A 26,270-nucleotide genomic window follows, 5' to 3' on the forward strand; every position below is an offset into this window, starting at 1 on the left:
AACTGCAGTGAAACTGTTAGACAATTGACTGACTGTGGTCAGGGGACAGGGGCAGTAGTAAGGGCCGTTGCACAAGTACTAACAAATCGGAGGCATTATGCAATGACAGCCTCCCCCAGAGAGGCTCGGGATACCTGCTGGCAAGTGATCCAGGTATGGGGCACAGATGCTCAGGGAGGTGGATTCTAAAATGTTCCCCTTGTCAGGAAAGCTCTAACAGAAGAAAATCATCTGTCACAGATAATTTGTTGGAGGAGATGTCAATCCTCGTCACCTGCCCACTTGTGACCTGTCTGTCTTCCTCTCCCTGGAAACTGCTCCCTCCCTGGGCAGGAGGACATAAGCCAGGTGTGTTGCAAATGAAATCAAAGATCCCAGACCAACAGCCAGCCACCTCCACAGCCTCGGAGGAGCATGAACCAAACTCTTATTTCTGTGAAGAGGAAACTGAAACTCCTAGATCTTCACCAGGTGTTAAAGAAGAGGTGAGGACAGGAGGGTTCCAGGCTGGACAACCACGTTTGCCCACATGAACGGGAAACCATGGAGAGTGGGCTGCAGAATCTGGTCATGAAGCAAATAGAGAGCTAAGGTGAGAAGCTACACAGCCCAAGGAAGAGGGCACGCTGAGAGTCACTTCTGGCCCCCGTCACCAGCCTGAGCCTGGTTCATTCTAGACTCGAGCCAGCCCTGCTTTACTTCTCCCATGATTCCTGAGGAAGTCTTAAATTCTCCTAAAGTCGTAGAAGGTCCTACCTGTTTGCTTGCTTAAAACTATTTTGAGGGGTTGGGGATATGGCTCAGTGGTAGAGCGCTTGCCTAGGAAGCGCAAGGTCCTGGGTTCGATCCCCAGCCACGAAAAAAAAGAAAAAAAAAAAAAACTATTTTGAGCAGGTTCCTGTCTCTTCAATTTTAGAAGTAAGACAAGACGTGGCCACACACTACAGACAGGATGGGTCAGCTTCACTCCCATTCTATCTGGATCCTTATCTAGTCTCATCTGAAGTTCAAAGAACTCATTAAACTGTGAGGGAAAAGCACAAATTACATGGGGGAAGGAAACTATCTACATTTCCCAGAGACAAGGGGTGGCTATACAAATTATGGTATGTCAATCTGAAAATTATGGTGTCAATCCAATGTCCTTTGTTGATGTGGCACATGCAAAAGCATCTCCTAAAGACGCATATCCTGAAGCCAGGGCCCCCTCCCCGACCCCAGCTGTCGTGCTGTTCTTGGTGGTTGTGAAAACTGCAGGGGACTCCAGCCTAGCTGGAGGAAGAGGGTCACGGGGACATGCCCCTTGGGCTACATTTTACATTATGTATTCCTCTAGCAATCTCTATGTCTCTCTCTCTCCCTCAGACATACAGTCTGTCTATCCCCACCCCACTCCTCTGCTTCCTGGCTGGCTACCATGATGCGAGCTAATTACTCTGTTCTATCCTGCCCTCAGCACCAGGATGGTCTAAACCCATGAGCCAAAAATAAATGCCTCCTCCCTCCTTACGTTGTTCCTCTGGTATTCATTTGTGAAGCAACAGAAAGTCTGACAGATGCAAGTCTATAGGGGCTTTGCTTTCCTTCCTCCTCCCAAATCATTTTATCTGTTTGCTGGACGGATGGCTCAGTGGTTAAGAGCACGTACTGCTCGTGAGGAGGATTTGAGTTCGGTTTGTGGAACCCACACAGGGCAGCTGGCAGTTGCCTGCACCACCACTTCCAGAGACCCAGAGCCTTCTTCTGACATCCCCAGGCACTGCACACATTGTGCACACACACGCCTTCAGGCACATACCATTCAGCACATACATACACACCACATACATATTTTTTAAATTACAATCGACCTACCTTAATATACTATAAATCTGTAGGAGAAATAATTCCATCTCAAGACTACCTAAGAACATCTGGCCCATAGAGAACTGACCATTTCCCTGCCTCTCTGGGAGTTGGGTGGCCCAAATCTACTCCGCTGCCTACAGCTGAGTTGTTGAAAGGAAAAATAAAGTTCATCTGCTTTGAAATGTCTACCTCAGAAGGTAGGTATAAGCATTAACTAAGACATGCTAAATGCCTGGTACAGGGCTGGGATTTAGTAAGGTCTCTATCAGGTTAATAAATACACAGTCAGTTCTTATCATCTGCGAACACCATGTCTCAAGATTTTTCTACTCACTTAAATTTATCTCTAACCTAAAATCAGTCCTTTGAGCATCTTTGATGTCGAGATCGAGTCATCTGACAAGAACATTCCCAGCTTGTTATGTGTGAACCTGAAACTGGGAGGCCCCATCTTGGACGACTGTACTACCTCCCCACAAGCTTACGCTTGGTCTCACCCTTGGTCTCACCCTTTAGCACATGAGCCTTTCTAGGATACGGAAGAGCCAAACTACAGCACAGTGGCCTACTTAACGCCACAAAGTTTACATTGTTGACTTCTGGTTGGCAATCCCACTATTTAAAATATGCATCACCGCCACCACCACCACCACCGCCACCACACCACCACCACCACCAGCAGCAGTATCTTTTTGTTACCGTTCCTTATGAAGAAAATGCATGCATGTTTGTCCAAGACATGAATTAGCCTCCTCCTAGCCCTATGTTCAATATCAACAATCAACAGCAAATATTAGTGAATCTTTCCAGAAATACACAAAAAGTAAGGACATGCAATGATCTGTTTACAAAACCCTGTGACTTAGAAGCTTGCAGGACCTCCGTTCCTAACTTCCTGCAGAATCATGGTTTGCTCAGTACTTGCTAATCCAGTGTCAACGACGATCTCCCACAAGTCATGAGAATGAACTATAAATGTGCAAAGGTCATGAGGACCTTCCTTACTGAGCGAAGGCGTCAAAGAGTCTCAACCAACTAACTAGAAAGCTGCTTGTCCGCCTTAAAAATAGCCTCAAATCGGCAGTGTGCCAACTGCATTCTGACGCAAGTCCAAAGAAGACCTCCGTGAAGCATATGGTTTTAGATGGTAAAGTGTGTGTTTTATAGAAGCTGGTAAGACTGTGCTGTCCGATAGGGAAAGAAAATCACAAAACAGTTCCCATCACTTTAGATGCACACATACTTTTATGCGCACATGGCACAGACGTCTAGAAGATAGACAACAAAATGGTGATATTATTGGCTAACTAGTGCTGCTTACTTTTTAAACACTCTTCTTGTGAATATGCACGTACTGTGTAAGTGCATGCATGTGCTTTCAGATATGTGAGTGTGTATATGCAATGGTGCACGAGTGGAGGTTGGAGGACAACCTCAGGTGTTGCCCCTGGCCTTCCTCTGCCTGGTTCTCTGGAACAGGGTCCCCATGGGTGGTGGTGGTTGTTGTTTTGACACTGACTAAGACAGGATGGCTAGCCACAAGCTTCCCATGATTCTGCTCTCTTCCACCTCCCATTTTGCCTTAGGAACACTGGGATTATAGAGATGTGCCCTGACGCACATCTTTGGGTGGATGCTGGGAATTCTGACTTGTGTTCTCATGAGGGCCAGACAAGAGCTTCACCAGTTGAACCATCTTCCCAGCCCTAGCATGCTGTTCAAATGCTGAAAGGCATACGGAAAACAATAAAGATACATACGCAAAGAAATAAAGAGTATCTCAAATCCCACCCAACTGATTGGTTGACTGAACACCAAAAACTTAGCAAATTTGCATGACAATAATCCTGTGAGGGTAAATGACAGTCCAGATTTCAGTGTTAGTACAAAAAGGAATGTGGAATATTTTCTTTTCCATTAATTTTTAGAATGATGACATGCTAAAATGATATAATTTTTGATATATTGACTAAGATATATTCTTTAAATTAATCCATTGCTTTTTTTGTAGTTAGGGTTGGGTACCAGAAAATGTCAGTGCACATGTGGCTCAAGTATCATTTCTGCTGGATGACGGATTTCTAGTGGAACACAAAACTCAGATCTTAAACTAGGCACTGGCTGGCTTCTTTGCTTAGGGGAACAGAAGAGCCAAACATTTCAAAGAAGGGTAGTGTCTGCTGTATACACCAAGAATGGCTTCTTTAGATCCAGCCAAAAATGGCAGTTACCACGAGGGGTCACTCTATAACCAAATTCTGCATTATATGGGATTTAGCTAGTGTTTTGTGATTCTCCGACTTCCAGGAATCTTCTCTAATTTGGAGGTGCCTTAAAAATAATGTTTCTTCCCGCTCACCTGCTGTCCTATTGCCCTGAATGTCAATATGCCGGCTGATGCTCTAGCAGTCACAATGATCATGGATAAGCAGGTCAGGACTCAGACATAGCAGGGTGCCAGCAGAAAGATTCCTGACTTACTTGTAAATTCCTTTTGAGAAAGAACCAATGTCCAGTCTTGTTCAGACCAGTGTTATTCGGGGTTTCCCATTATGTATGGCATTGGGCACTGACCTTTGAGTTATTCTGGAAAGACTCTAACAGCAAGCCCAGCTTCCTCTGCAGCTCCTGTAAGTCTCTGGAGACACTCGGGGGCTCTTCCTCGGCCATCTTGAAATGTTCGTCAGTCTCACTCTACAGTAGACCCTCTACCAGGAACTGCATTACTGTAGCACGTAGCCCAATCTCTCATGTCACCCCAGCTCTTGCTATCACTGAAGGAAACAAACAGACAAAAAATTCTTGAATTTTCAGCAATCTCCCAGGAGCTCGTGCCATCCCTAATACATCGATGGCAGGCATGTAGATGGACATAATTTGACAATATTTATCAAAAATTTCAGCTGTACGCACTTTGATCCAGCAATTTATTTTTCAGGAATGTAAATAAGATAAATAGATGTGTGAAAAACATACCCAAAGGATGCATATCATATTCCTGATTATAAAATGACTAGTAAGATGGCAGGAAAAAACTAAATTCATTTATCATTAACACTTCAGTCTCTCTCTCTCTCTCTCTCTCTCTCTCTCTCTCTCTCTCTCACACACACACACACACACACACACACACACACACTGTAGAAAAAGAGCTAGAAAGAGTAATCTCCAAGAACTTATGCCAAACAAGAAAACTGAATGTACTATTCGACCTCACCACCCCTTCCCCTACACACCCTACCGTAACTCCAGGCTTTCTTTGCTCCTATAGCAGGGACCTGAGGTACTTTCTCTTCTTTCTTTGGCTCCTAAGAACCTTGCACAATGCCATACTTTATTTATGTGTCGTAAGGCCTTCACAGACCTGTCCCCAAGGCCTTGGCACAATTATTTTCTGTGACTCAACAGCAGCCTGGAATTTATAAGACAGTCTCTTTCTCACACTGTTTCTGCATTTTTTCATTATGACAATGTGTCAAATTAAATATGCTTTTAACACTGGTTGGGTTTTCAAATAAAAATATTATTCTTATTAATGTATTATTCTTAGTTTATGTCTCCTAGAACATATGTCTGGGTTGGAAAAAAAGTAGGATCTCCTTGCAGCTAGCCTTATATACGTTATAGACCTGTGCTCAGTAGATTCCATCACAGTGCCCAAAATAATTGGATATACCACTTGCCTATTAGGTATTACATGAGGAAACACACCTTACCAGTGTCTACACCAGAGTCTAGTAAGCAAACCTTCATGACACCAGCTAAAGAGTCTCTCCCCTTGGTCAGGAGAGAATCAACGCCTGCATCATTATTTATGTTGTTAAAGCAGCAGCTGGCGCTAAGGTTGAATATAGGCTGGCCCCAGGCTTCAGTTTACCTAATCTCATTTCCACAGCGGGCTACAACAAATCAAACTACACCCTTATAACTCTTCTTTGGCCTGGGAAACATGCAAACGCCACCGAACCGGTCTGGAGAGTCTGCTGAAAGCAAGGGTAGGAAGAATGCGGAGGAGGATCGCAGTCAGCAATTTTCTGACCATCTACTCCTTCTAGGGTCCTCTGCAGACTCTGAGCAGCACCACAGGGAAGGTGGGACTGCACCACCCCAACCAGCCTAGGGGGAGAGTAGGTGCCCCGCCTACTCTCAGTTTTAGGGGGCCTAGTCAAGTTCTCTGAGATCGCGCCCCGCCCCTTCTAAGGTTCCAAATAAAGCTTTGGCTTCCGAGTCTCGCATCTTGCAAACAAACCGCCATCGCGAACGTTCCAGCTGCCAGTCCGGTCGAATCCCCAGATGGGGGCAGGGCCTTCGGGGCTCCTGGGAATTTATTCTGGTCCCCATTTCCGATGAGGGTTGAGGCTTTCAATTCTAAGGCCAGGGATCCACAGAGAAGGAAACCGGTGAGAAGCGGATGGGTCTGATCACGACTGTGGGGCACAGAAACTAGGAGATCGGAACTCAGGGCAATTGGGGATCTTGTCACTGATCACCTGGGGCAAACCCACCTTTGACACCTGTAGCTCCCTCCTGCTGTGGCGCATGGCACCCCTGTTGGAGAAGGTGAGGATGCTCAGACCAGACTCCACGTCTTCCCACTCAAGAGGGAAGGTAGGGCCTCTCCGGTGGGTTGGCATTGGTGGCTCCTCCCCATCCCGTCCCCTCCCCAATCTAGCTGCCAGTGTGTAAGCATGGAGATGGCTGGAAATGGTGGATGAGATCTCCCTGTGAGCTCCTAGCCGCGCCCAGCAACTCAAGGAGACAGACAAAGTTCATCACCAACTCATAGGCGGATGGCAACAGGCTGAGGAAGCTAGTGCATTCTCCCGCGACCGCCCCTGCACTCCCCCGCTTCCCAGGCCGAGCTTGGAGGGTTCAGCCAGCCGGGGTCCTCTACTTCACACCCCAGCTTTGCTCTCTCACCTGGTGCTGGCTGCCGCAATACCCCGCCCCGTAGCCACAGAGGGCGCAAAGCGAAGTGGAAGGAAGAAAAGGGGCACAGGCCTGACTTGGGGAAGGAACCGGACCCGCTCAACCTCACCAACAAGCGCTCTTCCTCTACCAAGGCCGAAGCCCCGCCCTTCTGTCACGCCCCTCGCCGAGGCTCCGCCCCTCGCCTCTTCTTGCGGAGGACCAACCCTGGCCCTCGTCCCAGGCTCAAGTCCCCGCCGCGCTTTCCCAGCCTGGCCAGGAAGAGTAGTGTATCCAGACGTCTAGCCGCTCGGCTTGACACCTTTGCTAGGCGGCCCGCTTCTTCCTACACACTCTAGGAACAACCCCCACAAACTTTTAGGCTCTAGTGGATGACTAATGAGTAAATGACTGTTTGGAGACAGTCTCTTCCTACACCGCTGGCTTGGAGTGAAAGTTCTGGGGCCACATTTTAGGAGGATTGGCAACTAGAGGTGGGATTATAGAGGCAGAACTAGTTCTGGATCCACCCCTAGAGTTCAAGTCATACCAGTCAATCAGATAGGTAGCTCCTGTACTGGAAGGTTCTAGCCATTATGCAGGCGCAAATGTTGGCAGCCAGAGAATCTTAGAGAGGGATTATCTCCATTTTACAGATTTAAAAACAAAAACAAAGAGCTAGAAACAAATCCTCTTCTCAAGGACGCTTGGTAGAGAAACCCATGTTTCCCGGTTTCAAATCTAGGCCTGAGGAACCCCGTTAGTTACTCAATATCAATCCTACTGGCATTTGAGATGGGACGAAGTCTGCTTCTGAGATGTCTTGTGAGCACACTGGGGTGCTTAGTGGCATTCCTGGTCTCTACCCACGAAATAAAAACAAATACAGTAACAGACCCTCCCAGCTGCAATAACTTAAAATGCTTCCAAGGGGTTGGGGATGGGGTGCGATCATCAACCATCAGGTAGGCAGAAGCACTGCTGATGAACTTACAGCAGAAAACTATGGACAGGGCCTCTGGAGTCCCCATCTCAGTGCCCAAGCCTAGGTGTCACTGTGTGATGTTGCTGAACCACACAGTGCTCTGAGCCACGTCTTTTTCATCCATTAAATAAGGAGAAGGGCAAGCCCAGGTACTCGTCTGCTACTAAACAGGTCTCAGGCTCTTTTCACCCAAAGTCCTGGAGTGACCCACCTCTCTCCCAGAGCCCTGTACCAATAGCATCCTGGAGAGTAACTCTTGGGTAAAAAGAGAAAGCACAGGGTTTTACTGAGGACAACGAAAAAGATGCCTTTAAAGGACTGAATACCTATCAGGCACGTAATAGGAACTCAAAAATATTACACGGGAGGAGAGAGAAGACTAGGAAGGCAGCTTAGAGGTTAAGAGTCCTGCTTGCTCTCCCAGAAGACCCAGGTTCACAAAGCAGGTCATAATCATTAACTCCAATCCCAGAGAATCTGGCACCCTCTTCTGGCCGCAATGGGTACTGCATACATGTGTTGGAATGTGTACGAGCAGACAAAACACATACACATTAAATAAATAGATAAAATGGATGGATGGATGGATGGATGGATGGATGGATGGATGGATGGATGGATGGATGGATGGGATGGATGGATGGATGGATGGATGGATGATGGATGGATGGATGGATGCTTTATAGATACATTCCTCATGGTTGGGGAATAGTGGTAGGGTATTTTCCTGGCATATTCTGGATCCAATCCCTATCACTGGGGAAATTGATGTTACTTCAGGCACCTAAGGTCCCAAGAAATAAGCTGATAAAGAAATGAGCTTGGAGATTACTGACGGGGTTGGTAAGAAGTTTAAGGGATTTCACTCCAACTCCACTTACATCAGAAAGGGGAAATGAAGCGCCCAGGGGATCATGGGTAGACAAGGGTGTGTCCCTTAAGTTTTTAGTTTCAGGCACTCTTGTCTGGCTTTACCCACTTTCTGTAGCTGCAGTATGACACATTCCTCACGGGGGTGGGGGGTGCGGGAGGGGTAAGGAGGATGTGTTTGTTTTTCTTAGAGCATCAGCAGGAACCTTGCTTTGGAAAAAAATCGAGGCTTCTCTGGAATTTCAGCTTAAGGGCGCCATCTAGGGGCAGCTCTTTGAATCCTCTAATCCTCTCCCTCCCCTCCCCCCTCCCCCTTCCCCTCCCCTTCCCCCCTTCTCCTTCCCCCCACCTCAGCGTCCTTGTTGGTGGTCAGTAGGTTGTGCTTCTCCCGAGTGTCACTGCCTCTGCTTGTATTTCTCATCTGGGAGTCTAGCATCTAGCATCAAGAACTCGACTCTCGAAGAACACTCAAAGGATTGATAAAATACCCATGTGAAGCTCCTCGTAGGCCTTTCCACAGCTTCTTACAGCAGTGGACTGAATATTTTTATCCCTTCATCCCCTGATGTGATGGTATTAGGTAGTGGGGTGGGGGCCTTTGCGAGATCATTAGTCATGAAGATGAAGCCCTTATGAATAAGATAATGCTTTATGAGGGGGAGAGAGGAGAGGAGAGGGGAGGAGAGAAGAGGAAGGGGAGGGGAGGGGAGGGAAGGGAAGGGGAGAGGAGGGGAGGGGAGGAGAACTTTCTTACCTCTTCCTACTAGGGTACTAGGACAGAGCACAATAAAAAGCTGGCCGTCTGGACCCCCTGCTGTAATTTCACCATGGTGGCACCCAGACTTCAGACTTCCAGCTTTTTGAACTCTAAGAAATGTTTCTTGTTGGTTTTCTTTTTTAATAAGCCATTCATCCTCTGGTACTTTGTTATAGTAGCCCCAATGGGCCTAACATACTTGTTCTTGTTAAGCAATCTTTCACCCCTCTGAGATCTATCCTGAGCACTTGGCTATGAAAAATAAGAAATGGGGGGGGGGGGTCTTCAGCAATGCATTCACCTTAACTGTTACTAGTCAGAGCCGGAACATGACCTAAATCCAGCTGACCTGTCCTCTAACGTGAGCAGGAACACCAGCAGATCACATCTTTCAGTAAACAGAAGGTCTTCTTGTTTTAATGTCTTTGAACACAGCTAGCTTTTAAAGCACGTTACATTTCAAACAAGAGCCTATCTCCTTACCCAGGAGCCTATGGACTTGTTAGCACCATGCTGGTCTCTTTCTATGCTTCACATGGATGCAAGTCTGTGTGTCTCACTGATGCAAAGGACTGATCCTATACACTTTATGAATGTACTGAGCAGCCAAGCTGGCCTCCTGTGTGCCAGGCAAGTCTTCTACATGTGAGCCACATCCCAGATCCTCTATATACTTTATGGTAAGAAATATTAGTGTAAGGAATGAGGAAGGTCAGATTTGAAGTATAGAGAGCAGAACCCTGAGCATAAAGTGGGAAAAACTTGAGTTGTTTGGTGTTTTTTAAAGGAGCTGAAAACATTGATGCCCTGGGCAGTTGCTCTGTGGGAAGAACAGTAATAAAAAGCTTCATATTTTATCCACTCTAATAGAGAAAAGCCAAGGTTGGAACACTATGTATCTCTGTTTTGCTTTCCTCCTGCATTGAATTAAGGGAAAACTGGATGGAGAGACAGACACGCACCACAGCATCCTGAAAAAGTTTAACAAGTGTGATGGTTTGCATATGCTTGGCCCAGGGAGTGGCACTGTTAGAAGGTGTGCCCTCCTTGGCTGAAGGAAGTGTGTCACTGTGGGGGAGAGCTTGAAGACCCTCCTCCTAGCTGCCTAAGGATGCTCAGTCTGTTCCTGGCTTCCTTCGGGTGAAGATGTAGAACTCAGCTCCTCCTGCACCATGGAGGCCTGAAGGTTGCAATGCTGCCATGCTCCTGCCTTGATGATAATGGACTGAACCTCTGAACCTGTAAGCCGGCCCCAATTAAATGTTGCCCTTTATAAAACTTACACTGGTCATGGTGTCTGCTCACAGCAATAAGACCCTAAGACATAAATCTAACTTGGTTTCAAGAGAATTTTGAAAGCGGCAGTGTAATAAGCACTTTGGATGCTGGTGCAGTGGTGAATCTTGGGTAGGTGTGTGTAAGAGTATACATGCTTGGATGCCTGTGACTATAATATCGGTGCTAGCCACAACATCCATAAAGAGCCTGTGGCATTGAGTGACAGAATTGTCCCATCGGACCCGGATAGAGAAAGTTCTCAAGACATAAGACTACAGTGGCAAAAGTGGGGAAGTTCTCTTAAAACCAAGTTTACCCATCATGCACTGGGCTGGTCTCCAATATTACACAAACTGAGCATGGTGGTTCACACTCGTAACCCCAGCAGTGAAGAAGTAGAAGCAAATGATCAGCAGTACAAAGTTATCTTCAGACCCTGTCTCAAAATGTGTGTGCGTGTGTGTGTGTGTGTGTGTGTGTGTGTGTGTGTGTGTGGTCTGTGTGTGTGTGTGGTGGTCTGTGTGTGTGTGGTCTGTGTGGTGTGTGTGTGTGTGTGTGTGTGTGTGGTCTGTGGTGTGTGGTCTGTGTGTGTGTGTGGTCTGTGTGGTGTGTGTGTGGTCTGTGTGTGTGTGTGTGTGTGTGTGTGTGTGGTCTGTGGTGTGTGGTCTGTGTGTGTGTGTGTGTGTGTGTGTATAAAACTGCTAGGCGAATTCAGATAAATTTACAGTGTGCAAACTGTTTTACACATATTATTAACCCTTAAAGCAAACCTGATGGGTGCTCAATATTATCCCCTCAAAAAAAAAAAAAGAACAAGGACGTGGGATTTGAATGTGAAAGCTGACCCATTCACCTGAAAGGATAAATGGATTTGCACAAGTTTTGCATCACCTAATGGGCAGTGCAGGGTCTGGGTTAGACCTCCGGGACTCAACAGCAGCCTGGGAGCCTTTAGACCTCTCCTAGGTCATCATCTCTTATTGCTACATTCCTGGGCCCTTCCTGAGCACCCCAACTCCCTTGTCATCAATCCTTCCTGCTACTCAGCTCAGCCTCCTACTAAGGGAGCCAGCAGGTCAAGCCCAGTCTTGTGTTTAAGCATAGCAGAGGCCCCTCCTCTTAGCAACAGACGCTAAAGCCTGGTTACCTGCCAGGTCTGGGCACCGGCTCCATTGCTGTTAGAAGGGATGAGGGGCAAGGGAAAGGAATCTAGAGTCCCAGGGATGCTATTTGGGACAGCAAATCCTCTTCTTCATATTAATATGTAACTGTGCTTTGATTTTGCCCTTTGCAGAGGCTTCAGTGTGTTCTGGGAAGTTCCAAGAGAACTACTGAGAGGAGAAAAAGAAGAAGAAATGCTGTGAGGAGTGGGGACTAGAGGGGGACTTCCTGCAGAAGGCCAGGTTGCCTCTTCATCTTCTTCCTTTCTCTCCCTTTTTGACAGGGATACCAGATACCAACATCTGTGACCTCAGAAAGGCAGCTCTGTGTCAGAACCTCCAGAGAGCCTGAACGTTCCGCTGCTCGCGTCCCCATTCTGCCCTAAGGAACCACAGATTTCAAAGCAGTTAGATGGGAGAGATTGACCCTCAGAGAAACTGAGGACTCTGCATTCTTCCTTTAATCGGCACACTTAGAGCAGGCGCCATGAGCCAGACCGACTGCTCATCTCGGAAGGTGGGTGTGAAGTGGAAGGCATGTTTTTCTGTACTTGTGTCTCCAACATGTCGGAAAATGGGTGTGTGGGAGGGAGGGGCGTTTCACACAGAGAGATTGCCACGTTAGATTTCCTTTGACCTAGAAAATATGTTAAATGCATTTTTTTAAAATTTTACTCTGGAAGTTTAGACGTAGAACCTGTTGTCCTTTTCCTTCCCTGCCAATGCCATTAGACTGCATACTTCAACAGGCAGGTCCCCTCTTTGACTGCACATCACATTCTGACATAGTCTTGGGCTGGGAAGATGACGGCTCCGTGGATAAGGACGCTTGCCACACAAGCATGAGCAAGGACTTGAACTCATCTGCCAGCACCCATGTTAAAATGGGCGTGGAAGCGCACAGCTATTACTGCAGCCCCAGGGGTCGGCGGGCAGTGAGGTGTGAGGGTTAGAGACAGGGGAGTCCCTGAGGCTTGCTGGCCACTATCTTAGTTACAGGTTCAGTGATAAACCTGATCTCAGGGGAATAAGATGAGAAGTGACCAAGTAGGACACCTGACACCTGTGCAGGGCATGCACACTGACACAGACATTAATAATCTTTAAAATCATTGTTTAAATTAGTAAACACAATGTCCCATAGGTATGAAGGTTCACTCCTGTAATCTCATGGCCTTGGGGGATGAGGCAGGTTAGACTGTACATTCCAGGGCTGTCTGGATAGACCACATGGTCTCAAAACGACAATAACGACCTCAGACATCAGAGTCCTGGCCATCACCCTCAAAGACTCCGATCCAGATTTGGAGCATGATGGTGGAGAGCGGAGAGTTCTATTTTTAACTCAGGATGGAAGGATTCTAGTGCAGCAGCTCTGCGAAAGCCATCGAGTGCGTTCAGAAATAAACCGTCTACACTGGGTTATGCCAGTAGACTCCACACTTGGGAAGCCGAGCAGATGAGACTAGCCTGAACTGCTTAGTGGATTCCACCTTAAAAACAAACTGCCCCAAAGTCATGCTCCTACCCAATCCAGGTGCAAGACTATTGGAGGGAAAAAAAACCCAAGATGCTAAGACTCACTGGGCTGTCACTTCAAGTCCCCAGGGGAGCATTTAAAGTAGATACTTTGTAAATTAGATCTGTTATGTATCCAAGCCTGGAACCCAAGAAAACACCTAGACATTCGTGTTGTTAGCAAACCGTTTTACCTAGTGAGCATGCTGTTACAAGATTCTCCAACTACTCCCATCAGCAATTCTCCCTCAGAAAATTCCTAGCCAGAATTAGTCAGGAAAACTCCCAAATGTGCTGCGGAATGGATTCCTTCCTGCCTGTGCTGATTATTCACCGTGGCCCTGCGTTCCTGTCCTACAGGCTTCTCTGCAGATGTCTCAGTCTGAACCCAGGAACTAGCTTAAGGATGCATGCATTACTGCAGAGGTCCTCATACTCTGTGACCTGCTCACTGTTTGCTTTTTTTTTTTTTTTTTTTTTTTTTTTTTTGTTAGCTGGAGAATGGCTTCTCTGTCTGCTTGTGGGCTATATAGTGTGTGTCTTCTCTGTCTGGAGCTTTCTGAGTCAACTGTCCTTGTGTCTGTCATGAGACTGACCCTTTCCCAGGTTAGGAAGATAGAAGTATAATTTACTGTGCCCCACACCTCAAAGAATCTTTAACCAAGAAGGCCAAGTTAGACACAGGATTCCCGCTGATGCCATGAGATGGCTTCTCCTTCCGGTGACTTTGCTGGCTTCTATTTTGCTCCATTTTAAGGCAGAGATGACTTGGGAGTCCTGAGCAACGCTGCCTCTCTGTTAATGACCCTGATGACAGAGGGTGTGCCTTTCTCTGTAGCTCTGGCAGAAGTATGAGGGAACACTCTGTTAAAATGCCTGATTCACATGCCCTCCTCGCCAATCGCGATAGGTAGGAACATGGAGCCATCTGATTGGTCTCATGCCCAGAGCCAGAGGCTAGGATCGGACACATTGTGCCACACAGATTGAAATTGTGGTAGAGCAGATTTTCCCACGGGGACTATAGTCTGCTTTTTTTTTTTTTTTTCTGGTGGGAGGATCAACATCCCAGGTGCTGTTGGCACTGGAATCCAGTTTGCCTCATAGCAGAAAACACAACCGCTAACCCCGATTCCCGATGATTTTAAGATCCTTCTCTGATTCCACAAGGCCAGGGCTGCTGGGTTTAACTGCTCATTCCCGTTCTTGCTGTAACTCGTGACGTTCTGCTCTGGTGGTGTTTGTTGCTCTTTTAATGAAGTTCTTATTTAAAACAGATTTTAAAATCTAAGCCAAAGGAGAGTTTTGCACTGACCACAAATTCCTCTCGCACGCAGAAGCACAACGCAGACAGCCCTGACCTACTCACTGATACATACAGGGACCTTGAAGGAAACAATGAATACCTTCAGTCCCTGAAAGCGCCCTGGCCAGACTCTTGTTTGCATGGTATTGTACCTGATAGGACTGGTTAATTCTCAGGTCCTTGAGATTGAGGTAGAGAACGAAGAGGCAGTCAGTGACTTAGATGAGCATATTAAAGCTGGGTATGGCGGTTCATGATTGGAATCCAATACTTCAGAAGCTGAGAGGAGAATTTTGAGTTTGAGACCAGCCTGGATTATAAACCCCATCTCAAAAAACCCAATCACCCAACAATAAAACTAAATTGGGATGCCACATTCTATAAGATGAAAGGTCATTGCTTCTCAAGAACCAAGCGGTTCTACCATGATTAAGTACCCATTGGCCAACCATGAACGGGTAGCAGCCTTTGAAGAAACACTGCCTTAGGCTGTGAGATCAGTGAATCTGTTTCATGCTTTCAAAGATCTCGAGCTGAAAGTACAGCTGTGATCATGGCTTTGCATGTTCTCAGCTTTATGGTCCCATGACCTTCCTAGACTAATTTGCCAACTAAGGGGATCTTGCCACTCCTGACATTTCTGGGGTGAAGAGTGATTCACATTTCAAAGCTACTGCCCTAGAGGACAAGTCTACCTCTTGTGTGTTTGGGATGTGATACCCGTCATTCTGGATCTTGGTTTGATCAGTTAGAATGGGCTACCAAAAAAAAAAAAAAAATCCTGGGGTTGGGGATTTAGCTCAGTGGTAGGCGCTTGCCTAGCAAGCACAAGGCCCTGGGTTGGGTCCCCAGCTCTGAAAAAAAAAAAAAAAAAAAAAAAAAAAAAAAAAAATCCTTAAGGTCGTGCATGGTGTCATACAATCATTTGGGTAGACAGTGTTGCTTATTTAATGATATAGGAGCTCTGGGGGTTAATGAAGGTTAGGGGTTATCAGTGAGGGGTTAATTAGAAGTGGTGATTCATGGCTAATAGGGAATCCTATGTCCCTCTTCCACCCCAGCCTGCACTGGCAATCTTGCAAGCCATAATTTGCAGACCCAAGTAAATAAATCTCTAACACAGCATCTCATCTTACACCAGAGCTAGTCCAAAGTCACATTCTAGGGCGAAAGTCTGAACCAACATTAGCTTTTTAAAAATTCTTCAAATTATCCTGAAAGTGAAGAACAGCAGAACCCCTCCAGCAACACAGCAGTTTCTCCCCCAGTGAGGGAATGACATGATACGTCTCTGTCACACCTCAGATGAGGGGCCTGTCTTTTTTTTTTTTTTTAATTCTTTTTTTCGGAGCTGGGGACCGAACCCAGGGCCTTGCGCTTGCTACGCAAGTGATCTACCACTGAGTTAAATCCCCAACCCCGAGGGGCCTGTCTTGCATAATGGGGCTAAGTCTTCAGACAAAAACCTCATACAATACTGTTCAATACATAGTCACTTTCAGCTCTGTTCATGAGAGGCACATGGTTACTGAGAGTGATTATGGAAAATAAAAGTGCACGCCCAAGGCTCACACCAAGTGTATACTCACTGATGAAAGGTGACTCCCACACTTGTGGGTTGTTTTTTTTATATTTTTATTTTTTATTGAATTATCAATTTTAAAAAATTTATAAAAAAGACTTAGTTGTAAACTATCATATTAGATTTACAAAAAAATATAAAAAAGATCAAATTAAATATTAGAAATTATAGGAGTCTTTCCCTTAAACTGAAGGAGTGTCCTTTAATAGCCTTCAATGTAGCCCACTGGCAATCTTAAGAAATTTAAGAAGCTCATGCATGTTGTGTAAGCCCTAAAGGAAGAAACTGAGGAAACTCATTGATAATTTTCACAGCTTCATTGTAAAGTGCAAGATCAAAGCGATTACAATCTTCCTTAAACCGGATAGAAGATGCACATAGTGTGGCTGCCTTGGCTGTGATTTTTCTAACTACTTCTATGATTCCAGAAATTTCTTCGTTCAGTGGCTTCATCAATTCAGTGGTCCCATTTTTTCCTTCTGCATCAGAAAGAATAAACATTTTCCAGTGGGATGACTCTTTTCCAGCTTCCCCACGAAGCACGTGGGCTAGTCAATATGCTGTGCTAACATGCTGGCATTGATGGGCGCTTTAATTATGCGCCCAATGATGCTGCCGCCAACACCCTTAGCCTGCAGGAAGCAGAATATGATATTCACACTCCTGTCTCTTAAAGGAATCACAGAGAATTGCTTCCATGCTTGTTAAATATACAGAGGATGCCAAACCATTGCCTGAGTATGTTTTTAATCAAAACTTTGTATATGTGAAATGCAAGAGTCAACTTTTAAAGGCTTGTCCCACAAGCCTGGTGACATGGGTTCAATCCCCCAAACCCACATAAAGGTGGAAGGAGAGATCCAATTCCATAAAATTGACCACTGGTTTACAACATAGGTCACATCATGGCTCACACATGCACACCAAATCGTGCACACACACACACACATACCATGAATAAACAATAATATTATGAATATTAGTAATAATTGGTTAAAAGTGAAAAGAAGTTCACTTTCAATCCTATCCAAGCTTGGGTAATAGACACACTCAAAACTTAGGCTTTCCCTGTAGGGTAGGAAAATAAACAGATAGCCCACAGAGGAAAATCCAAAGAGGAGGGGTTGGAGAAGAGACAGGCTGATGATTTAAAAATGGAAACAGTCACGTATGGTGGATGGAGGGGTCTGAGCAGTACTGTGTGCATAAAACGACTGGGAACTTCTTCAGTTATCACCCAGGAACCTGTCCTAATTCCTGAAGAGTAACTTTGTTCCCATTCCCACAGCTTGACAAAAGTGACTCCATACATCACATGAGCCACTCCCAGGCACGGCCAGAACTGCCTCCTCTGCCTGCGTCTGCAAATGAGGAGCCTTCTGAAATCTATAAGGTTAGTGTCCATGGCTGCCAGCCCTTCTGCTGAGGGAAGAGACCTGAGGAACGCCCCTCACCTGTAGGGGTAGTCATCGAGTTCTAGTAAATTTGAATAGTCTTGGCAAGTCTCGCCATTTTGCCAGTAGAAGACACTACAGCCTTACTCGATAAAGCGTTTGTGTTTACACGAAGGTGTGTTTGCATCTGGCCTTGCCCTTTACACACTGTGTTAGAGAAACTCGGCAGCTCCACTTGTAAAGTGAGAGGAGTTACATGCCTTTCACCATGTTCGTAAAGAATAAAAACATATTGTTGCCTACCTCTTGGGTGTTCAACGTCAGCTGTTTTCCTTGGCCTCAGAGATCTTCCACTGGGCAGAGAAGTATCCATGCACAAAGTATTTCTCGGAGTGTGTGGCAAGTAGAAATACAGCACATAACGTGTGAGCTCAGGTCCACAGAGATGTCTCTGACTATGTCTCCTTTACGTTGTTTCCTCACAGACTGTCATGTCACACAGCTTCTATCCCCCACTGATGCAACGCACATCCTGGACCCTGGCTGTGCCCTTCAAAGAGCAGGACCAGCACCGTGGACCCAGTGACTCTATTGGCAATAACTATTCCTTGACAGCTCGGGACATGAAGCTGAAAGACCTGGTGAAGGTCTACCAACCCGTCACTATCAGTGTCCCTAGGGACAAGACCAGTCAAGGACAGCCATTAGGTACTTGTAACAACATGCTATAGTTTTGTGCAGAATGGGGCTTCAAAGTGAAACTTCTACTCCTGGGTTTTCATCCTGGCTCTGCCTTGGTTGAACCTAAACTTGAATAGCTTCCTAGAACCTCACTTTCTCTACCTATGAAATGGAAATTACTATAATGGCCAGAGTCTGTGCATCATTTTCAAGTACCAGCACTGCCTAATGTACTCAAACCACATCACAGATGGCTACCTCACAGATTACCCAAAAATGACATAACTTAAAACGAATCCTAACCACCATCTCTCTGTTCATACAGATCAGATCTCTGTATTTTGGTTTAATTGGGTAGTTCAAGCCAAGATCTCTCACAAACATGAAGTCAAGGTGTCAACCAAGAGCATAGTCACCTCAGTAAATAGGAAAGGATACTCCCCCAGGACTGTGCCCATGTTTGAGTTCTCATTGACCGTTGGCCATCACTATCAGTGCCTTGCCACATGGCCTCTACATAGGATAGCTTACACTGTGGCTTCTGCTGGAATCAGTGAGAAGAGGAAGCAAGACAGAGCTAGCATACCAGAAACCACAGAAGTTTTGAAAATTAACCTTAAAACTGGTGTCATCATTTTTACCATAGGCTGTCTGTCAAAAATGAATCACCAGGTCCAGCTCATGTTAAAGTCATATCAGGAAGTGGGGATCATGGGAGGCATGCGTTTTGGAAACTGTTTACCACAATGCCTTAGACATTAACTTATTTCATCCCACCAAGTATACATATATTTGCTTACAGGGCCCTTTTGTAATTTTTGTTAGATACACTTTGGAGTCACTCAATCTGTTCTCTGTCTCAATTTTCATTTCCCTTCTGTGATGTAAGTGAATTCCTCAGCTATTATCTTCTAACTAATTTTCTCTTTGACTCTGCCCAGTATTGAGTATTCCATGTCTAAAATATGCTACTGTGCTTGCTTGTTTGGGGGTGTGTGTGTGTGTGTGTGTGTGTGTGTGTGTGTGTGTGTGTGTGTGTGTGTGTGTGTGACAGCTTTATTTTCATTACTGTGATAAAGCACCCTGAACAAAAGAACTTAGGAGAGAAAAAAGGCTTATTTGGCTCCATTATGATTGGGAAGTCAAGACTGGGAACCAAAAGCAACACATTCACAAACAGAACAAGGAGAAAATAAAACATGTGTCCTTGTCCGCTGCATACTCAGCTAGCTTATTTTACTATTGAACAGGTCAGAACCCAGCCCAGGAAGTGGTACTATTCACCTTCAGGGTTGGTCTTCCCACCCAGTTAACAATCAAGACAGCACCTATAAACAGGTCCACAGGCCAGCCCGATCCAGACAACTCCTCAGTAAGACGCTCCTCCCAGTTGATTCTAGACAGCATCAAGTTGACAGTTCAAACTAACCAGCAGAGATAGCGACATCTTTCTATTTTCAGATTTCTAATAGGTTCTATTGTGATTTTTTTCTAGTTTCTTTTTGTTGGTTTTATGGTCCTGGCCCTGTAAATATCATTTGGAGGACTCTGGGGAGCAGTCCTTGGCAGCATTGTGTGTTGATTGAATACACATGCATGTCTCTAGGGCCTTATCTTTGCACATTCACACTTCGGTGACATAGAGCAAACATTAAACTCCCAGTGTATGAGATCACACCTAGATATTGCAGTAATTACCACCCCCAATAAGCCCATATCAATATACACACTCCAGTCATACATTTATAAGCTATAAGCCTGGATTGGGAGGCTCTATCACCACGCCACCCTATCCCCTGCTACCTGCAATCTCTCCTGGCCGAGTGGTTCTCTTCCATCTTCTCTTCCTCCTCCTCCCTCCTCCTCCCTCTATTCCTCTCTTCTCTTTTAGTCCTCTCATCCCAGCTTTTACTTCCTTTGCCCAATCAAAGGCTCTAGCCTTTATTTGACCAGTAAAAATGGGCAAAAGATTCACATATTCTCTGAGTATGTGAGCAACTGCTAGTCAGAGGGTACCCCTTCCTGAGGAAGCAAAATTAACATCAGAAAACAGCATCAGGGCAACTCACAACACCTAGAAACTTGGGTTTCAAGTTCTAAATGCTAATACCATGATTCTTGTAAGTCTGAGTTTCCATCACTTCTCAGACTTTTGGCTAAGATCAAGTGAAGTCTTGGTTTCCATAACGAAATACATAACCTGAGTAACTTATAGACAACAGGAATATTTTAATCACATTCTGGAAATTGGAAAGTCTTAGGCCAAAAAAAGCAAAAAATCCAGTATATAAAGAGGGTTCATCCTGTTTTAGAAATCACTATCTTTTTTAATTAAAAAGTTTTATATATTTTTTTGTCATTTGCTCACCTCCAATGCCTCCCAGATCCTCCCTACCTCCCACCCATCCAACTCTTTATGTTCTCTTTCTCTCAAAAAAAATGAAAACAAAGGTAAAAAAAAAGACAAAAATAAAAAAACAAAAAGCATACACATGTGTGTATGCATGCACAACAACAATAAAACAAAACAAAAACAACAACAACAAAACCACAGTTTGATTTGTGCTGGCCAGTTACTCCTGGGCATGGAGACTGCCCTAACATGTGGTTTACATACCCAATGACAATTCATTGCAGAAAACTGATTTTCCGTTTCCCAGCAAAAGTCAACTGCAAGTTTTCCTTCTTGATTAGAGTCGGACCCTGGGTTCACCAACCCTCATTAGTGCTGGGATTTTTTTTCTGGTTTGAACCTGTGCAGGTCTTGTGTGTGACGTCACAGTTCCCATGAGTCTACATGTGCATTAATGCTGTGATGTCTGGAAGATGCTATTTCCTTGTGTGCCACCCATCACTTCTAGCTCTTAATAACCTTTCAGCCCCACCTTTCACCTAGATCCTTGATCTTGAGGATAGAGGTCTGATTAAAGCAACCCATTTAGGATTGAGTGTTCTAAAGTCTCACTCTTTGCACATTGTCTAGTTGTGAGTCTCTCTGTGTTAATTGCCATCTAGTGCAAGAAGAAGATTCTCTGATGAGGCTTGAGAAAGGCACTCATCTATGGGTATAACAATGTGTCATTAAACATTTTACTGCTATGTTCCTTTATTAGAATAATAGTAGCAGATTGTCCCCCTAGGGCCCATGACCTAGCTAGTCTTCAGTTCTTGGACACTTTAGCAGTATTAGATAATGGGTTTCATCTCATGGAATTGACTTTACACCCATTCTTTTAAAAAGCATTTGGTTATTTCTATGACATTTGTGCCACTGTTACACCACTATATCTTGTAGGCAAGTTTCTGTTCTATGTTACAAGGTTTACAACTGGATGACACTGACTGTTGATTTTTCCCCTGCAGTAGCATGCAGAGTAACTTGTAGCTTCATGAACACTACTCAGGATGAGCTAAGCTTCTAATTGGGTACCAGCTTTATTTCTCCAGGTTTGAGGACATAAGTGGTGTCCTCAGCAATGGGATTTTACTTTTAGGTGGTGGAGAATGACCAGTAGTCTTGGCAATAGCTGCAATGTCTCCGGAGGTCTATAGGACACCTTCGGTTCAAAACTCAACAAGATACAATCCATTTCCAACCCAAGAGGTCTTATTTTTAAGTCCAGTTGAGGTATTGTTTCTCCTATTATATGGTGACACCTTTTAAATTTCTTTCATAGATATCTTAGGAAGCTTCTACAGTAGTGGGTTTCCATGTAGCTTTTCAAATGTCTTGTAGTGTTCTCCCTCCCCATATTCCCTCCTTTGCCTTTCCTTCCCATCCCCTCCCCAATTTGATCCTACTAATCTAGTTTCCTCTTCATCTCTTTATGGCACTATTTTCTATTTCCCCTTTCTTGGAAGATTCCCTCCTTTTTCTTGTGTTCTTACTACCTATCTAACCTCTATGGTTATTTGGATGGAAATACAGTTATTGAAACTTAAAAGCTAATAAACACATATAAAAGAAAGCATGCAACATTTGTCTGTGTCTTGGTTACCTCCCTCAGGATCATTGTTTCTGACTCTATCCAGAAATTGCTGCATTCTCAGAATAATTTTTTGGTTGAAAGAAATCAAAGGATCTCTTGAGTTCTCATTTTATAAGGGAGGACATCTACTCCCCACATCTCTTGAAGTGTCGCTTTAGCTATAAGTATATCTTTAATATTTCCATGCTATGTTTAATTTCCTTGGGCCAATCAAGTATTGGTCTCCAGTTAAAATTTACTCAAATAGTTTTTGTATCAAATATTAATTTATCTGTAGTTACCTTCTTTGTTGCAAATGACTTTGGTTTATTTAAAGCTATTATGTACTTGCTAGAGACGATACTGGTTTTTTAATTTGTGAGTATCATACAATTTTCCTTTAACAAATAAATCCACTGAGTATAAAAGCTTGGGTCTACTTCATGACAAGTACTAAATAATATGACTGATGCTTAGAAAATAAAACATAGAATGTTAGGCAGTGAATTGAAGAGGAAATTGCTAGTCTCTGTTAAATGTATGAATGAATGGAGGCACACTCATCTTCATTGTAGAACTGAGAAGCTGAGACCAGGAGTAATTAAGTGGCTTCTTCAGAGCCACACAGGTAACCGGAGCACACCTTTTCTACCTCACCACTCCCCACTATATTTATTCCCCTTACTGTTCTCCAAGACCATCCCCAAGGGCCACATCCCTGCAGACAGAGAATGGCTCAAGGCTGCCCATCTCTGATGTCTTTCTTTCTCCATTCTCCACAGCATCTAAAACCTCAACAGAGCCCTCCAAGAAGAAAATGAAGTTGTGCATCAAAGGCAAGGATGATGCTCCAGGGTAAGGTATCACTGTGGGTGCCATGGAATAGAAGGGATTGGAGTGAAGCAAGGCACTATCTGGTCTCATTCAAATCATAGCCTGCTTCTTGGCTCCAAAGCATGGTCACACACTAAGTACATTTCCTCCCCTGTTTCTCAAGGCTCTCTCTAAAAGTAAGTTAATGAACTGAGTAAAGCCAGTGTTTACAGCATGTGAAGGGTTACATGGCTGGGTCTTCTGACATGTACATATTAGATGTCACGAGATGGCATCAAGGAAAGGTGCTTCCCTTATGATCCTCAAGTTGGAAAAGTAGCGCTGACAAAACATAGTTGCCTCAGTGGGACTCCTAAGAGATGAGCTATAATAACTTTTCAGGACACCGCTTGCCTGCAAATACTCATCCTCCTCGAACATGAAGAACACCACGGACTCCAGCTTGACCTACCCAGAAAGCAGACCCATGAGTCCAGAACAACAGATGGATGTGATGTTGCAACAGGAGATGGAAGTGGAAAGTAAAGAGAACAAACCATCTGAATTAGACCTGGAGGTACTTCCTACCGTGACCCCCACCCCCGACATGATAAATAGGATGTTGGCATCTAAGGGATTCTTAAAAGCAAATGGCAGAGTCACCTGGGGGAATGTTCAAAGAATACCAAAGTCCAAACTCCACCACAGAGCACCGAATGAGGATTTGGATGTGTGTATGTTTGCTTTCTCTACTTGAGGGGGAGAGGCACATGGAGGTGCAGATCTTAGGAAATGGAGACTCTGAGGACATAGTTCACTACATGGCAGCCCATGATGGGTAGCTGAATTTTCACCCCACTAAGAAAGGCACTCAGTTACATCTGAACTTCAGGTAAACAGTGAAGATGATCTTTTGTGTGAGTGAGGCAATTATGCTCTATATTTTTTTTTCTGATGACCTATCAATCATAAGCAGAATGTAGCCCATGGATGCATTTTGAAAATGGGAGGAATTTCTATAGGAGCTCCAGCTCCTAAAGGGAAAACTAAAGTACTCAGAGTTGAGCAGTTCTCTTCTCCTTTAGTAAGAAGATCCTGCCCATGGCCTTGCCACGTGAATTGTGTGTGAAGTGACCTGAAAAATGCGTGAATGGCTGCTGTTTGAACGGCTCATTGGCTGCTTGATGGAGGATTGACTGGCACCGCCATTTGCTCATTATTATTTTCTTTATTTATTTCTGGAAGAGATATTACTACTATTTGACCAACGGTATCCGAAAAGACATGATTGCCCCAGAGGATGAGGACGTGATGGTGCGAATTTACAAGCTGATCCCTAAGACGCTGCTAACAACTCCAGCCCTCGAACCCCTTCAAGTCTCCCTAAGGTCTGAGAAGGAAAGTGACTATTACTATAGCCTCATGAAAAGCATCGGTAAGGCTGGGCTTAAGTGGGCAAGGGGCTGCCTTTCTTTTGTCTTTGAATCTCTGTTTTGTAATTGCCGATATGAGATAGCTGGGAAAAATCAGTTCAAAGGAGGAATGGTTCAGTTTATCTCCTGGCTTCAGAGGTCTGGGGTCATGAGCAGTTACTTCTATTGCTTTTATGTTGTGATGGAGCAAAATATCACACAGCAGGGGCATGTGGTGCCACTGAGATGGCCACCTCATCCCACTCAGGGAGCAAAGAGGAGAGAAAGAACATGTATGTGCTAATAGGCTTCTTCCTTTGGATTTTGTTCTATCCAGGTTTCCATCCTATTAGATGGTCTCTATCTGTGACCCAGGTGGGTCTTCCTTCTTCGGTTAATGGCCCCTATGTCAATCATCTTTAGAAACATCCCCACAGACACACCCAGGAGCATGCCTTACTAATCTCTCAGGCATTGATCAGTCAAATCAAACTTACAACCAAAATGGACAACCACACAGACAATTTATCAGTCATCAGCCTGATTTCACTGAACTCACCTTTGATGTAAATGTTTCCTCGTCCCAGGCACTATCACTAAGGTTTACCTTTGAACTGACCATCTTCAAATAGGCATTCTCATGACCTGACAATCTTGGTAAAAAGCAGGTTCTGATTTAGTTGCTGTGCATCTGGGGAAGATCCCAAGATTCATGACTGACAAGCTTCAGGTGCTGCAGACGTAATAGACACAGACATTACACTGTGGGTATCTTCAAAATGCAGCTCAAGACCTGTCAGTTCTCCTAAGGGTTTTCTTTATTCTCTGTTGTCCATTCATCCTCTGCAGTCTGGCACCTCTACTTTCATCCTGCTTTACAAGTCCTCCTGAACTTCTGTTTCTGTGCTGTTGCCCTGTCACATCTGTAGCTTTGGCCTCCTCCTTGGACCATTAGCTCCTGCGTGTTATCACTGCTCCCCTCTATCCTGAGCCCAGTGTCTTGTACAGACCACAGACCACACTGGGAAGCATTTAATGACGGGAGATATAAAAGAGAAAGGGGAAGGGTGATCCTGTTATTTTTCTGTCTTGTTATTGCATGTCTACCAAAACCTCTAGCTATTTCTGTTCCCTAACTGTCTAATGAAGTCAGCGTAATGGCTGTCTTTTATCACACAGAAATCATTTCTAAGAGTAATCATGTAAGGTATTTTGCTTCTAGCTCCAACTTGCTTTCTGACTCATACCTTCAGTGTCGCCATTTGCACCTGACGTGTCTGCCGTGGTCTATCTCACAACTCCTTGAGCAGACCGACTGATACTTTATGCCCATATGAGACTCCCATGTCCCCAATGTTCTTCCTTTAATAAATTCATAATCATTCTTCCCAGTGCAGCATAATCGTCACCAGACAAAGATCTCACCAATCTTCCTTTTCTAACAAAACATATTTGATGTCTAAATTTCCACTTATATGTATCTGGTGCTACTTACTGTAATGATTTTTTGTATAATTCTCATGGTAAGTGAACTCAATTAATCACTAATGGAGTTCCAGCAAATGCTAATGCACTGTCAGAAGAAAATCAGGACTCACACTTAGAATCCAAGCACTCTACACTGGGAAGCCCCACTTCTTTCAGTGACACATCTTCAGAAAGAAAACCACATATACCAACAGAATGGACTGCCCTCAGTTAAGTCACGTCTAACAGCTTACCCAGACCCAGACAATGAGGAGGCATTTCTGGGTGTAAATGGCCAGAGACACCTCTCCATCTGGAGTGTA

At 44.7% G+C, this 26,270-nt stretch overlaps 2 protein-coding genes and 1 pseudogene across 6 annotated transcripts in view; 1 reads left to right on the plus strand and 2 right to left on the minus strand.

Annotated features, from left to right (window-relative positions):
* Positions 1-26,270, minus strand: part of Tmem159 (transmembrane protein 159) — an 84,863-nt gene that overhangs the window by 11,614 nt on the left and 46,979 nt on the right. For 2 of the 5 annotated variants that reach the window (XM_032892772.1, XM_032892768.1), the window contains exons 1-3: positions 6,769-6,905; positions 6,354-6,396; positions 4,423-4,622 (exon numbers count right to left, since the gene is read on the minus strand). In XM_032892772.1, the coding sequence (XP_032748663.1) occupies positions 4,423-4,518 (96 nt within the window). In that variant the 5' untranslated portion in view covers positions 4,519-4,622; positions 6,354-6,396; positions 6,769-6,905. Of the gene's footprint in view, positions 1-4,422; positions 4,623-6,097; positions 6,217-6,353; positions 6,397-6,768; positions 6,906-25,039; positions 25,214-26,270 lie in introns of those variants that run through there. The other 3 variants (XM_032892769.1, XM_032892771.1, XM_032892770.1) reach the window with 3 other exon arrangements.
* The window catches only part of Dnah3 (dynein axonemal heavy chain 3), a 169,665-nt gene continuing 155,688 nt past the window's right edge, over positions 12,294-26,270 (plus strand). Inside the window, 6 exon segments of the mRNA XM_032892767.1 lie at positions 12,294-12,323; positions 17,501-17,605; positions 18,092-18,320; positions 23,038-23,110; positions 23,471-23,645; positions 24,314-24,503. Coding sequence (XP_032748658.1) covers positions 12,294-12,323; positions 17,501-17,605; positions 18,092-18,320; positions 23,038-23,110; positions 23,471-23,645; positions 24,314-24,503 — 802 coding nt within the window.
* Positions 16,465-16,911, minus strand: LOC116894734 (annotated as a pseudogene).

This window comes from Rattus rattus, chromosome 2 (assembly GCF_011064425.1).
Source record: "Rattus rattus isolate New Zealand chromosome 2, Rrattus_CSIRO_v1, whole genome shotgun sequence".
NCBI lineage: Eukaryota > Metazoa > Chordata > Mammalia > Rodentia > Muridae > Rattus > Rattus rattus.